The 15,981-nt window shown below is 39.8% G+C and overlaps 1 protein-coding gene across 4 annotated transcripts in view; it reads right to left on the reverse strand.

Annotated features, from left to right (window-relative positions):
- The window catches only part of PLEKHG1 (pleckstrin homology and RhoGEF domain containing G1), a 229,563-nt gene that overhangs the window by 43,327 nt on the left and 170,255 nt on the right, over positions 1-15,981 (reverse strand). For all 4 annotated transcript variants that reach the window (XM_082633368.1, XM_082633367.1, XM_082633369.1 and 1 more), the window contains one exon: positions 2,771-2,840. In XM_082633368.1, coding sequence (XP_082489494.1) covers positions 2,771-2,840 — 70 coding nt within the window. The remainder of the gene's footprint in view (positions 1-2,770; positions 2,841-15,981) is intronic.

Genomic DNA, 15,981 nt, shown 5'->3' on the forward strand with positions numbered 1-15,981 from the left:
CTAAACACCTATGTCTTAGGATATATGCACACAAGTCCTTTTCTGAAGTATTTAGGGAGAAAGAAGGCAATGACACACAAAAAATTATACAAAAATAGATATTTTCTTCTGGTTATTCAACTCTTTCACGTTGCAATTAGAGATGATGTCAAAATGAGACATTTAATTATGAAAAAAACAAAACACGATAGTCACGGCTGGCCAATCGAACACACAGGGGATCTGAATGTTTATTGAATGAATAACCAGAGTATAGAAATCTGTATGATTTTAGGGTTTCTTCTGCCATAAGGTCAATTTCTCCCCACCCCACCTCTCTCCTTTTCTCTCTCTCTCTCTCTCTCTCTCTCACACACACACACTCATTGATTCCTGATTACTATTCACAGGACAATATGAGAAAGGCTTACTATGTAAATAGCATAGGGGTAAGGTGAAACGGACTTGAATGCACTTCAATTACACCAATATCTGATACCAGTGCTTTCTTGAGGATAGTTTCAGTAAGTGGTGGTGGTGCCTGGCACTGAAGAGAGAAAGGCTCCAGTGGGGAGGGGGCCGTGCATCAGGGGAGAGGAGGAGGTTAAGGGGAGGTTGGGTCTCTGAAGACAAACTTCGTCTCCCTCCTAAATTCCGCCCAGGGTCAGCCTGGCTGACACTCAAGATAAGGGATGGAAATGAGAGTGGAGGTGAAGGCAGGAAACCAAGGAAACCTGTTCCAGGTGTTTCCAGAGTCTTAAGAGCGGAGAAACGCTGAGCTGGGAGAGAGCTCCGTCTGCCTGGTCAGGACCTTTCCCATCCCTCGCGAGAACGGTTTCAACAACAAGAGCTCCTGTTGTTCTTTTATGGGCAGCAGCAGGTAAGAAGTACTATGCTCCCCTCTTGCTGTCGCCTCTCCATACCACAAAAGCAAGGTCAAAGATGACTCTCTGTGGAAGCCCCAGTGACTCAGATAAAAGCAGATGGCAGCCGCCAGCTTCACCTCTTTCATTAACGGCCTCTCAATTAAAGCAATTTTCTATTCCTCCCCAGAGGTGAGCAGCTGGCTGTGTGTCAGAAATGTAACATCTTCCAAATTTCAGGGTGCTGAGTAAGAAGCAGGCTGTGCCAGACCCCACACTCCCTCGCGATTCCCGGCTCACACACCAGAGCATGGAGCGCTATAATCAGTCTTCTAATTAAACTTGGCAATATCACAACGAGAAATCAGATTTGGGAGCTGGCAACCTGGCACATCAACAAACTTTTATGTGAAGAATTAGGCCAGAGCTAAGTGTACACTGGACCAGCTTTAATCAACGTGTGATTACAGTTACCAGTAAAAGCCCCAATGTTTCCAAAAGCTTCTATGTTGTTTATGTGCTGTGGTGATTGTAACACAGCTTCTTTGATATACTCAGCATATCTTTTTACCCATTTCTTCCTCTTTCGTTTTCCTTCTCTTTTCCAAATTCCTACCCTGCAGGAGAATTCACTATAACACAGGCCACTTGTGAAAAGAACTGTGTAAGTGTGTGGGCACAAACACTCACACCCACAAAGTCAGGAGTGTTTTATATACAAGCCCATCAACTGCCTTTAAGGAACCACACTTGAGTAGAACCTAGAATGTTATGTTTGGATTCAAAACCATTGGATCATCAGAAATGACCCCATGGAACAACCTCAGAGCCCAGCCAGGCTGGGAGGACATCTCCAAGTTCACACTGGACTCCAGGATTCTAAATGAGGTGCTAACTCTGGGCTGACCCCAAAGCACTGTCACGAACTTTGCTTCAACCTTTGTACATTTGAAACCACAACTGCAAAAATCCCATGAAGTTCTACTGTAAAAACAATTTCTGCTAGAGGTTTTCTAAACAAAAGCTGTTGAAGTTTTTAGAGAAACGTAAGATTCTATATGCAGTAGTTAGTATGTCGAGAAAGTAATGTTGTCAAGCAGGGGTCCCCAATCCCTGGGTTGCGGGTCAGCACCAGTCCGTGGCCTGTTAGGAACCCGGCCACACAGCAGGAGGCGAGTGGCGGGGGAGCGAGTGAAGCTTCATCTGCCGCTCCCCATGGCTCCCCAACACTCGCATTACCGCCTGAAACATCCTCCCTCCAAACCCCGAGGAAAAACTGTCTTCCATGAAACGGGTTCCTGGTGCCAAAAAGGTCGGGGACCGCTATCGTAAAGGATTCCCTTGTAAGTTTCAGAATTCTCTCTCTTATCTGGGTACAGAATATAAACTGTCATTTAAGCTTTAAAATTCAAATCGTTTCCTTGTGTTTTTCTAAACCATCCGTGCAACTTAAGGAAAATGTAGGAAAATTAGGGTGCATTTTTAAGATGCAGGAGATTAATTCTGCTCTCTTTATCCCCCTAATGACTAGGCTAGTGCCATATATATATATATAAATACTATTTATATTCGAACAGATTTTTGTAACTGGTCTAGCGGTATCGTATATGTATTTATTTTTCTAACATTTCTCTAATCTGGACTCTCCTCTTCCCAAGCTTAAGGTTTTTCCTAGGAAAGATATGTAACATCATTTAGCTACTATACAAGTTCTAGGACAACTACTAAGTTATTAGCATTTCCTAACTTACTGTGTTTTTTTTTTTTTTTTTCCCTAGCTAGCGGGGAGAAAAAACCCCCTCAGAGTGAGAGAGACTAGTGGTGAACCTCAGCCAATATGGAACACAATGGTCATTTTAACCTTAAAATGAAAACAATGTGTGTTCTGTCTCTGTCTTGGTTGGCTCAGAGAGATGAACCCTGCTTACCTTGGACACAAAGCATTCTGCTATGGCCACAGGATCATTTTCACAGTTTTCCAAGTCTTGCAGAAGTTCACTAATAAAAAAATAAAAGCCAGAATGTATTAGGCTGTGGTCTGAGAGTTGAGAACATCTTCAATAACTTAGAAGTTTAAACATTTATATGGCATTTACAAGGAATCATATTTAATTGGATAACTGAGGACCTCTTGTCATTATACCCAAGACTTAGATGAGGGACTTGCCCAAGGTCGTGGTGGAGCAGGGGTGTAAACACAGGTCTGACCTGTAACTCTCCCACCCAGAGATAAGCCCTACCTAATGGTTTCAGTCTTCTAGAAGTTTGTCAACATCTGTACGCATGCTCACACATACTCACTCATTCATCCAATAGCTTTCCAGGTACCAGATACTGTGCAAAGCACTAAGAACAAACACACCAGTGATATGGTTCCTGGTCTCTTGGAGCTTGGAATCCACTGGAAGAGTCAGACCTTCAGTGAAAAATCACACTGACAAATATAAAACTATACATGGAGATACTGCTCTAAAGGAAAGATATGCCAGGGGAGGAAATCTCTTTCTTCAGGTGAAAATCTATATTATTTTTAATGATTCATTAGTTTAAGTAACTAACTGAATAATATTTCATCATGTGGACGTAGCATCGTTAATTTAACTGATCTCCCATGGCTGGATACAATTCTATAAATGGGATTGCTGGGTCATCGGGCATTCTCAGTTTAAATGTTAACACATTTCCAAATTGCACTCCATATAACTTGGATTGATATGTACTTTGATATGTTAAGTGTTTATTTTAATTAGCTGTGTATTACATATTTAATAAAAGGTTAAACAGTTCTACAGGAATTATAATAAAAATAGTTCTACACTTTCTTGCTTTTTGTTTTCCATTCTTGACTGCCACTCCCCAGAAACACTTTCAACTCCTAGCTGTTTCTGCTGTATGTACCCCTGTTTCCAAACATGCTGGTAATGCATTTTCATTCTTTTTCAGTTTTAGATATTTACTCCATAATTTCCCCAGCTTCCTTTCCTCCCATCTTCTCAACAAGCTCTGTTATGAAATTTAATTAGATTAAAAGTCAGAGTTTACACTTTTTTTTTCTAATATTTATTTAATTTATTTGGTTGCACTGGGTCTTGGTTGCAGCAGGCGTGCTCCTTAGTTGAGGCCAGTGGGCTCCCTGGTTGTGGAATGTGAACTCCTGGTTGCGGCATGCATGGGGGATCTAGTTCCCTGACCAGGGATCGAACCTGGGCCACCTGCATTGGGAGCTTGGAGTCTTAACCACTGTGCAACCAGGGAAGTCCCCAGAGTTTACACTTTAAAGACTATGTATATATTATTCTCAACTCAGCCTTGGAGTATACCATAACTACATTTCCTTTCTTGTACAACCATGTTTTCCCTGGAGTTAAAATGCTTTTTTTTTTTTTTTGCTTTGTTTTCAAAATACACTCCACTAATTTACCTTCCAACTTTGCACCAGAAGTATAACCCTTGTCTCACCGAGTTCAAACATCAGATCATCTATGGGCTGTGTTCTTTCTTGGTGACCTCCCTCCTAGAGCTGTCTGTCCTTCCACTCCCACCTTGACAGGTGCTCTCCAGGCCTGCTGGGTCCTCTCTTCAACACCATCCTGATGGTGCCCTTCCCTAGCTCTCATATTGGATGCCTTGTTTCTTAAATACCATTTAAGCCATTTTGTCTCCTTTGGGAGATTCTACTACTCCAGTAGGGGTGACAGGCAGTACATTTTCTGAGACTCTTCCTGTTTCAAAATGTTCTGCCTTCACACTTGGCTGATAATATCAATGGATATAGAATTCTTGGTTGGAAGTTATTTTCCCTCAGTTGTCAGGGAGCTATATGCTGCCTTATGGATTCTAATGCTGCCACTGAGAAGTCCAATATCATTCTGATCCGTGATCCAGGTTCCATGTGACCTGTTTTTCAATTCTGGAGGTTTTTGGCGTTTTCTGTTTGTTAATATGGTTCTGAAATGCTGTGATGGTTGGTGTTGAGGTAGGTTTTTTCATGCACAGAGCCAATTTGAATATCTGGGAAATGTTCTTGAGTATCAGTTCTCAAAATGACCCCTGGGTTCTTGAGATCCCTTCAGGAAGTCCGTAAGGTCAATATTTTTATAAAAATACTTTGACACTGTTAGATTTTTTACTTTCATTCTCTTGTGAGAGTACAAGGCCACATGACCTGTGATATCACAGATGGAAAGTAGAAGCAGATATGAGAATCCAGCTGTCTTCTAGTAGGTCAAACAGTAAAGAGATTTGTAAAAATGTAAAACAATTCCAACACACACAAAAATGTTAGTGGGAAGAGTAGTAAATTTTTCTAGAAATTTGTGGATTTATTATTATTATTGAATACATTGATATCTTTCTCTTTTTAAATAAATTTATTTATTTATTTTTGGCTGTGTTGGGTCTTCGCTGCTGCCCACGGGCTTTCTCTAGTTGTTGCGAGCACGGGCTACTCTTCTTTGCGGTGTGCGGGCTTCTCACCATGGTGGCTTCTCCTGTTGCAGAGCACAGGCTCTAGGTGCGTGGGTTTCAGTAGTTGTGGCACAGGGGCTCAGTAGTTGTGGCTCATGGGCTCTAGAGCACAGGCTCGGTAGTTGTGGTGCACGGGCTTAGTTGCTCCGTGGCATGTGGGATCTTCCCGGACCAGGGCTTGGACCCGTGTCCCCTGCATTGGCAGGTGGATTCTCAACCACTTAGCCACCAGGGAAGTCCCCATTGATATCTTAATAGTTTCTCAGTTTTAATTTCTGTCATGGTAAATGAAACATCATAAATCATAAACAAAAAGGCTTTTTGGGCACTTAGTAATTTTTAAGCATGTACAGATCCTGGGACCAAAAAGCTAGGGAAACTCTGCTCTTGAATTATGGCTTTAATGCTCCCTCCCCTCCATTAGATTAGATACTTTAATCTCTCTCATTCTTCCTCTCCTATTTTCCATCTTCTTGTTTATCGTTCTGTTTTCTGAGAGACTTCATCTTTATTTTCTATCCCTTCTACTGAATTTTTTCATTTCTACTATCTGAATTTTAATTTCAAAGTGTGTGTGTGTGTGTGTGTGTGTGTGTGTGTGTGTGTGTTTACATGCTCTTTGGGTGCTTCTTATGTTTCTATTCTTATTTTATGGGTGTGAAAATCTTCTCTTATTTCCAAGGAGATGGTGAGTTGATGATGATGATTTTGGACTTCTCTTTCCTGCTTTTTGCTCAACTACCTTTCCTCTGATCATTTGGGCTTCTGTTGTTCTTGTTAGAGGTTCTCCTCAGATACCTGAGAATCTTCATTTATCCTTTCCTGTTTGAAGGTGAGACACCACAATGCCGACCATAAACTCTGCACAGAAGTGGAGCTTTGCACAGGGTGCTCCTTACTCAAGGCAGTGGTTCTCAAACTTTTTGGGGTCAAGACCTATTTACCTCTTAAAAATTCTTTATGTGGCTTATATCAACACATTAGAAATTAAGACTGCTATACAATTTTAAAAAGATCAATTCATTTAATTATAGATTATACATTTAGTACATGTTAATACAAATAACTTTTTGTGAAAAAAATTAGATTTTATAAAACAAAACAAAATTTAATGAGAAGAGCAGCACTGTTTTACATTTTTGCAAATCTCTAATATCTACCTTAATAGAACACAGATGGATGCTCATATCTGCTCTGTGTTCAACAGCTTCACACAAATATGTCATTGGAAAAGGGAGGAGTATTTTAATAGCCTTTTAGGTGAGTATGTATATCTTTCTTTGATAAGACACTGAAACTCAACAAATGGTAGTTTCTTCGAGGTTTGTTGGAGTCTGAAACCATTATATACTATATCTTGTTACATTAAAATCCATTGATGCATCTATCTTGTACTCTGAAAGGAACTTTACCAGTGCATGATTTCAGAATAGTCCCAATTTCAAACATTCTTTCCTAATATTCCTATAAAAATATGCCACCTGTAAGATTATTTTTGTTTTGTTTAAATATAGTTCTGATATTTGTATCAATATCTTTTATAGAAAGATGGGTGTGATTAAATTAAAGACAGTTGAAATCTAATCATTAGGATCTAAATACTGAATGAAGTAAGAGAAAAGATCAAAGAAAAAAAAACAGCCAAGGAAGCAACATATCTGGACCAGTGTTTTCCATTACTGGAGGATGGAGTGCCCTGGATATAGGTTTTGTATCCAGGTCTTTCATTATAAATCCTCTTTCTGAGCACACAAGAATTTTGAGCAGAATCCATCATGTTACTACTTCTCAAGGCTTAATAGAAATACTCCTTGACAATATTTAACTCCCTGTGTTCTCAGTGTTACACTCATCAAGCTACCCTTTGAGCTTTAATTTCATCTCCAGATTGAATCTCCTGGTAGGAGGAAGTGTCTCAGGGGATCCACCCAGGCTCTAGTATGGCTCACCTATAAATGAATGGCCTTCATTTCTCAACAACCAGACCTGGGAGGGAGCTCAGATACCTTCCAGTCCTACCCCTTAATTTTAAAGTGAGAAAACCATGACTCATAAAAGGGAGGTGGCTTACCTTAGGTCATACAGCTAATAATTAATGGCATAACTGGGGTTAGTATCAGGGCTTTTGAATCCCAGTCCCACACTCTATGATAAACACATCTATTGAAAGATTTGTTTCCTGATTGACTCAAGAAAGCTGAGGGCTAGACTCTGCATCACAGTGTCTTCAACCTCGTACTGCCTACCTGGAAGGCCTTGTGTGAATCACTTGTCCCGCTTTCCTTTACAACGCTTTTCTAAAATAATGGAAACAGCGGGGAGGAAGTAGTTGGATTTCTTTCAAGCTCTGTCATCAGAGCAATCATCCTGATACAGTTGGCCAACCACCCTGTTTGTTCTCCATTCAACATAGTAATTACTGAAAGCCTTGTGTGTCAGGCACTGCTATAGTCACTGAGGTGATGGGGTAAAGAACATGGACAAAGGCTCTGTCCTATGGTGCTTATGTTCTGATCAGGAGTGATAGGTGTTAATAACTGAAGAAATAAACGACACAATATCAAACAAAAGACAACAAATGTTGGCAAGGATGTGAGGAATTGGAACTCTTGTACACTGTTGATAGGAATGCAAAATGGTGCAGCCACTATGGAAAGCAGTATGGAGGTTCTCCAAAAACTTAAAAGTAGAACTACCATATGATCCAGCAATCCAACTTCGGGGTATTTATCTACAAAAATTGAAATCAAAATCTTGAAGAGATATCAGCACTACCATGTTCACTGCAGAAGTATTCACAAGAGCTAAAATGTGGATATAACCTAAATGTCCGTGAATGGATAAAGATGAATAAATAAAGAAAATGTGGTATATATATATATATATATATATATATATATATATATATATATATATACACACACACACACACACAATGAAATATTATTTAGCCTTAAAAAAGAAGAAATTCTGTGACAACATGGGAGAAACTTGACATTATGCTAAGTGAAATAAACCAGTCACAGAAGGACAAATCGTACATGATTCCACTTATGAGAGAAATCTAAAATAGTCGTACTCATAGAATCAGACAGTAGAGTGGTGGTTAGCAGGGGTTGGGGGTAAGAGTAAATGAAGGAGTTGCTAATTAACAGGCATAAAGTTTCAGCTAAACAGGTTGAACCTGCTGTATCACATTGTAGCTAAGTTAACAATAACGTATTGAACACTTAAAATTTTAAGAGGGTAGATCTCATGTTAAGTGCTCTTATTATAATAACATAAAATTTAAAAAAAGAAACTAAATGATATTTCATTCTTTTACCAACAGAGACTTACACACCATAGTACAATATTGCTTAATAAGAACGTTTATGTGAAAAAACAGTAAAGTATTGGTTTTACTGAAAAACAAGAGAAACCCAATAGAATATGATATTGTACTGTTAGGAAGGAAGTAAAGAGGACAATGTGGTAGAGAGCAGCTGAGGCTGGGGGGTGGTGGAGGAGCATTGGGGCAGTCATGGAATGTTCTCTGAGGAGGTGATATCTGAGTTTGGGGAAGGATGGAAGAGAAAGTCATTTAAGAAATTGACAGTGAGTCTAAGGACAGAATGAACATGGTGTGTTCTTATGTGAGGTGTAGAAAGGAAGCCACTGGCTGGTGTTTGGTGAACAACGGGGAGTGTGGGAGATACGAAAGACGACTAAACATAAAATAATACATCATGTACTATGGGAACTCAGATGGGGCCATGAAATGTGGGAGATCAGGGACTCCATAAAGACCAGAAACAGACGGTCATTCTAGAGTTACAGCCTAATGGGGTGGGGACTAGGTTTGTCACTGCATCAGTGTAACTAATGAATAACTTTACAAGTACAGTAGCAGGAAGGAGTGACTCACAGATTGTGTTTTGTACTCAAAGCTAAAATTAGAGTCATTCTACCTTCAGGTTTGGGGTATTTTCCCTTTTCCCAGAGCAACTGTTCCAAATATTTCCTCCTTTTTGAGTAGGATTATGAAAAAGAAAATAAGATTTCTTACTTGAGTTCAAGTCCCTTGTCTGATGGGCAGTTAGAGGAAACACAGTTCTCTTTTACAGAACATATTCCAGGTAAGACTTTCTCTGACCACTGATGTGGACTTGAAGTCAGGAATTGTAATACGACCTTGAAGATTCTATTGCCTTACATTGAGCAAGATTCAGGAAAAGGGCCTCTCCCCTTCCAGTGTGCAACAGACTCTAAGCACCACTTCCTTTTCCCACCCACCCAACTAGGTCAGCTGGCATTTTAACTTGTTTGCATCCAGAGGCACACGTGCATGAGGGAATAGAAAATGGGGTGAGGTTAATAGTACCAAATGCTCCATTAATTTCACTGATACATTAGCACTGGTCTTGAAAAGTCTACAAGAAGAAAGCCTGCAGGTAAAAATATATTTCTACCACTGTGCAGTAGTTGAAGACATTTTGGTGGTGTGAAAAGGCATTAAAAGAAAAGATAACTGCCCCCACCTTTCCCTGCCTTATTGTTGTATGTATCCCATGATTTGTTTTCTAAATTACATTTTAAAGGAGAAAAAAAGCATGGCCCAAATAATGTTTTTGTCTTAAGACATGTTACTTGCTCTGTGATGCTTTCACTAGCCCCTCAGACAAAATTAATTGCTTGTTCCTCAGCATTCTCAAAGCATTTTTTTTCATTCCTTGATTATATGACTTGTTGCCTCTGCTACACAATGAGGTCATTTATCTTTATACTACTAGACTTAGCCCAGTGTTTTAAACAAAGTAGTGACTCAACATAGGTATACTGAATAAAGAGAAAGGGTTAAAGGAAAAAGGAAAATTTTACTCTCATCTTTTGAGGAAGGAAGAGAGCTTATGATTTTAACTTGCTAAAAACTAATTTAAAAACAGAATTCCAGTATGGAGGAATGGTCTCTGCTTCCTCACTCTTTATCATTAAAGAAAGATTCAAATTACTGTTTAGATAACTCTTCTGTATTCCAAGAGAGGGATGCTGTGTAAAAACAACTAACATCTCTTCTTTTGTATGCAGTTAAAAAAAAAACCCCAAGTTTTGGGAGTTTAGGGGCAAGTTAAAATGGGGAAAGTGGTTTCTTGGACAAAGCTTGTTTCCTGACCGTTTGGGAATTTCTTCCAGACACCAAACCAGTGTCTTAAATTTCCAGGCTGTTAAAGGGATTATGAGAGAAAGATTTGGCTATAAAAAAGAAAGCAAAAATGAAATCTCAACTGTATTCCAAAACAGTTCATGTTGGAAGATTTTGTGAAATAACAATTTGAATCTAGTAATATGCCAAAACCGAACAAAGACAGTACAAGGGGGACTTCCCTGGTGGTGCAGTGGTTAAGAATCTGCCTGCCAATGCAGGGAACACAGGTTCGAGCCCTGGGAAGATCCCACATGCCACGGAGCAACTAAGCCCATGCGCCACAACTACTGAGTCTGTGCTCTAGAGCCCACGAGCCACAACTACTGAGCCCATATGCCACAGGTACTGAAGCCCGTGTGCCTAGAGCCCATGCTCCGCAACAAGAGAAGCCACCGCAATGAGAAGCCTGTGCACCACAATGAAGAGTAGCCCCCACTCAATGCAACTAGAGAAAGCCCACGTGCAGCAACGAAGACCCAATGCAGCCAAAAATAAATAAATAAATAAATTTAATTAAAAGATAACATTAAAATAAGAAAAGTATCTTAAAAAAAAACAGTACAAGGAAAGAAATTATACACTACTGTCATTTATGAACATACATGAAAAAGTGCTTAAAAAAATACAAATCAAACTCATTATGCATAAATACATGAAACATCATGGCCAGGTAGGGTTTATTCTAGTAGTGTATATATGATTCAAATCAGAAGGCCTATTAATATAATTTGTCATATTATGAATAGGAGAAAAATCATATGCTAATTTTCTTACAGGACGATTATGCATTCAATAAAATTCAATTTTCATTCACACTAAAATCTTAGCAAAATAGAAAGGAGTGTCTATCTAAGTCTTGGAACAAACATCATACTTAATGCTAAACAGTTAAAGCATTCCTGCTAATGTCAGAAAAAAGATAAGAATGCCAACATCTAATCAACATTGTATGGAAAGACTTACCCAAAGCAGTAAGACAAGAAAAAAACATAAGGGGTAGAAGAACTGTAAAGGAAGACAAAAAATGCTCCTTACTTTCAGACACTACTGTCTACACAGAAAATCCAAAATGATCTATAAACCATTACTAGAACTGTTGGGACAGTTTAGAAAGTTAGTTGGATATAGTATCAACATATAAAAATTAAAAGCATTCCTACATGACAATAATGGCTAATTTAAAAACAGAAGAATTACTCTAGTCAAAAATAACATCAAAAAGAATAAATTTTTAAAAGTCACATGTATGAATGTGATGGAGAAACTATAAAACATTAGTATAGGGCATTTTAGAAAAGCTTGATTGATGAGATATTTTTACAGATAGGATGACAATATTGCGAAGATGTCAATTCTGCCAAAATTAATCTAAAAATTAAATCGAATTCCAATAAAAGTCCCAACAGAGTTTTTCATGGAACTTGACAAACTAATGCAAAAAAAAAATCACTTGGCAGTGCAAAGAGTTAAGAAATGCTAAGCCATTGTTGAAGAAGAGCAATGTGGATTTAATAATTAAGACAATGTGGTATGGAGTAAAGATGGACAAAGAGACCAACAACAAAACAAAACACAGAGCCCAGAAACAGGACCGCACATACACATAAACTTCACCTAGGAGGAATGTGGAACTACAAATCGGCATAGAAAGGACGTACTTTTCAGCCTACGGTGATGGGACCATCAGCTAGCCATATGAAAATAAGGATTTGGATTTCCTACCGCAAACCATACTTGCATCAATTTTAGTTAGATTAAGGACATAAGTGAAAAGCAAAATTTTAAGACTTTTAGGAAAAATATACAGTATATTTATGAACTGAGAGTAGGAGGTAATTTTTTAAACAAACACAAAATCCCCATACTATAAATATTATATTTACTTAGAGTAGTCAAACTTATGAATTTTACAACTTATTTTCAAAGAAACCATAATTAAAGTTAAAAGACAAGTCTCATACTAAGGGAGGATTACAACTCACATAGCCCACAACGATCTCCAGGGAGAATTCATCAAGAACTCCTATACAACCCTAAGAAAAAGAAACATCCTGGGACTTCCCTGGTGGCGCAGTGATTAAGACTCCTCACTCCCAATGCAGAGGCCTGGGTTCTGTCCCTAGTCAGGGAACTAGATCCCACATGCATGCTGCAACTAAGGGTTCACATGCCACAACTAAGGAGCCCACCTGCCACAACTAAGTGCAACCAAATAAATAAATAGGTATAGGTATTTTAAAAAAAAAGAAAAAGAAACATCCTGACAGAAAAATGATCAATGGGTATGAACCAGAAATTCACAGAAGAAATCAAAGTAGACCAAAAAACAAGAAAAGAGGCTTAGTCTTAACTGCAATTGGCAAAATGCAAGGTAATGTATCCCCCAATGGAATATTATATCACAGTTAAAATAAGCAAAGTAGAGCTATAAATCTCAAAAGTGACGTTGAGTGAAAAAAACTTCTAAAAGGTTGACACGATTCATGCCATGTTTGAAATAAGTTAAAGCATGCTATGTATTTTATTTTTTTAATTAATTAATTAATTAATTAATTATTTTTGGCTGTGCTGGGTCTTCATTGCTGTGTGCAGGCTTTTTCTAGTTGCAGCAAGCGGGGGCTACTCTTTCTTGCGGTGTGCGGGCTTCTCGTTGCGGTGGCTTCTCTTGTTGTGGAACACGGGCTCTAGGTGCGCAGGCTTCAGTAGTTGTGGCACATGGGCTCAGTAGTTGTGGCGCACGGGCTCTAGAGCGCAGGCTCAGTAGTTGTGGCGCATGGGCTTACTTGCTCCACGGCATGTAGGATCTTCCCAGACCAGGGATCAAACCCGTGTCCCCTGCATTGGCAGGTGGATTCTTAGCCACTGAACCATCAGGGAAGCCCTGTATTTTAAATAAGTACTTACATACATAGTCATGGCAACAAAGATCATACTTGGGAATGAAACACCAAGTCTTGGATAGCAGTTATAGTTATAATGGTATTTTGAGCCAGATTGTACTGGCTTTTCTGAGCCAATTCTGTACATCTCTTCCTAATTCCATGTTCAGTGATGTCTTCTTAGTAGCTTTAATCTGCAGTGATGGGTGTGTTTCCACCAGAGAAACTGGCAAACACTATAAATCCCAGATTCCCCCTCCCTTGTCCTCACCCTGGAGAACTGGTACACCAGCACATCACTGTGCCATTCTCCACAGAGCGGGATGCAGTTGGGAGGGGTATATCAGGGGACTCAGCGTTATTTGTAATGCCTTTAGGCTTTCAAGAATTTCTAAAGCAGGGACTTCCCTGGTGACGCAGTGGTTAAGAATCCGCCTGCCAATGCAGGGGATATGGGTTCGATCCCTGGTCCAGGAAGATCCTACATGATGCTCAGCAACTAAGCCCGTGTGCCACGACTACTGAGCCTGTGCTCTAGAGTCCACAAGCCACAACTACTGAGCCCACGTGCCACAACTGCTGAAGCCTGCGTGCTGCGCCTAGAGCCCGTGCTCCGCAACAAGTGAAGCCGCTGCAAAGAGAAGGCCGCACACCACAAGGAAGAGTAGCCCCCGCTCGCTGCAACTAGAGAAAGCCCACAAATAGCAATGAAGACCCAAAGCAGCCATAAATAAATAAATTTTTAAAAAAAAGAATTTCTAAAGCAAATATGGCACAAAGGAAGGCCTTGATAGAGTGAGGGTGCTCCACGGGTGTTTATCATAGTACTCTATGCTCTCCTGTATTTTGGGAATATTTCCTAAAACCAAAATCTAATCAGCTGAATTTTCCAGGCCAAAATAAACCCATTTTCTTTTTGCCCTCTTTAATTTTAGAGTTTTAAATCTTGCTTAGTTGGGCACAATAGTATTATATTATGTTGAGAAACCTGGACCTGAACTAATAACAGAAACTTTAAAATTATTTCAAGCCTTAACCATAGATGTGCCAGATAGCTGTATCTTTGAAATCAACTGATGTAAGGCATAGAAAAGAGGATTCATAAGAGGTGTTAACATAAAAAGTTACATCAATACTCTTATTTAATCAAATATAACAGCAAAGACATTTGAGCTCTAAATTTAGAGTCCAGATTTAAGAGAAAGGAAATAAAAGTGAATAGGGACAAAACAGTACAGACAATTCAACTGTAAGATTTAAAGAGGAAGATGCTCTTGAAAATAATTAAAAATAGTAAGAATACCAGTTGAGATCTGACAAAACCACGTGTGTTCAAAATAGGCTAGGTTGGATTTCTAGCTCTATGTCCTTGAGCAAAGGACTTTCTACACTGATTCCTGTGTCTAATCAATGTGTATATATTTCTGCATCTTATCTACCTCAGAGCTGTTAAGAGGATTAAATGAGACAATGCATGTTCAGGATATATAAAAATGTGATGTACAAAAGAGATAGGCATGAACACGGTCACATGAATTGTGTCATTACACTGACACCACATATATCATCATCCTGACTCAGGTTTATTCTAGTCACCTCTGACTTCCTCATTCAGAGAACACCAAAGAAAAAAGAGAACAGAGAGAGAACCAACTCAGGCATATAAAGATCTTCTCAGTCTTCCAGCTTTTGCAGCCAAGGTTCCTTTTTTTTTTTTTTTTTTTTTTTTCCTTCTTTTTCCGTATGCGGGCCTCTCAGTGTTGTGGCCTCTCCCGTTGCGGAGCACAGGCTCCGGACGCGCAGGCCCAGCGGCCATGGCTCACGGGCCCAGCCGCTCCGCGGCATATGGGATCCTCCCAGACCGGGGCACGAACCCGTATCCCCTGCATCGGCAGGCGGACTCTCAACCACCGCGCCACCAGGGAGGCCCCAAGGTTCCTTTTGGTTGACATCGGGGGCTATTTCAGTCTTATCTTCCTTTAAATTAGGAAACACATGAAGATGTAAACGCTGGGGAGTAGAAACCTGTTCCTGGACTATGCCATAAACCAAGACCTGAAAAGCAGGGCTCTACTCTGGCAGGAGGGCATGCCACTTGATGCCTGGGGTTTGCAGTCAGAGAAGCCCAGACTTGCATAAAGTGTAATGCACATAAAGCTCCATGGCCTCGGGCAAGAAGCAAGCCCTAGATAAGCAGTCATTACAGTCCACTTACAGCCAAACCACTAGAAGGCTTCCGCCAGGGCCTCCCAGCATCTAGACCTTGTTCCTCTTCTGGGGTTACTGTGCCATTGCTGGGATCTCGGCGGAGAAGCCACTCAGGGGCTCCTGGATTTTTAACCTCAGCGACTGCTAAATGGAAGCCTGCTCTAATACCAGCATGTTACTAATGGACACACAGACTCTAAATTCCCCAAATTCAATTTTTTTGTTTTTTGACTGTACCACCTGGCTTGTGGGATCTTAGTTCCCCAACCAGGGATCAAACATGGGCCCTTGGCAGTGAGGGTGAGGAGTCCTAACCACTGGACTGCCAGGGAATTCCCCCATTTCAATTTTTTAATGCTCTTTCTCTAGTTTTTTTTTTTTTTTTTTTTTTTTTTTTTTT

Source organism: Mesoplodon mirus (genome assembly GCF_964341445.2).
Source record: "Mesoplodon mirus genome assembly, chromosome: 10".
NCBI classification, from domain to species: domain Eukaryota; kingdom Metazoa; phylum Chordata; class Mammalia; order Artiodactyla; family Ziphiidae; genus Mesoplodon; species Mesoplodon mirus.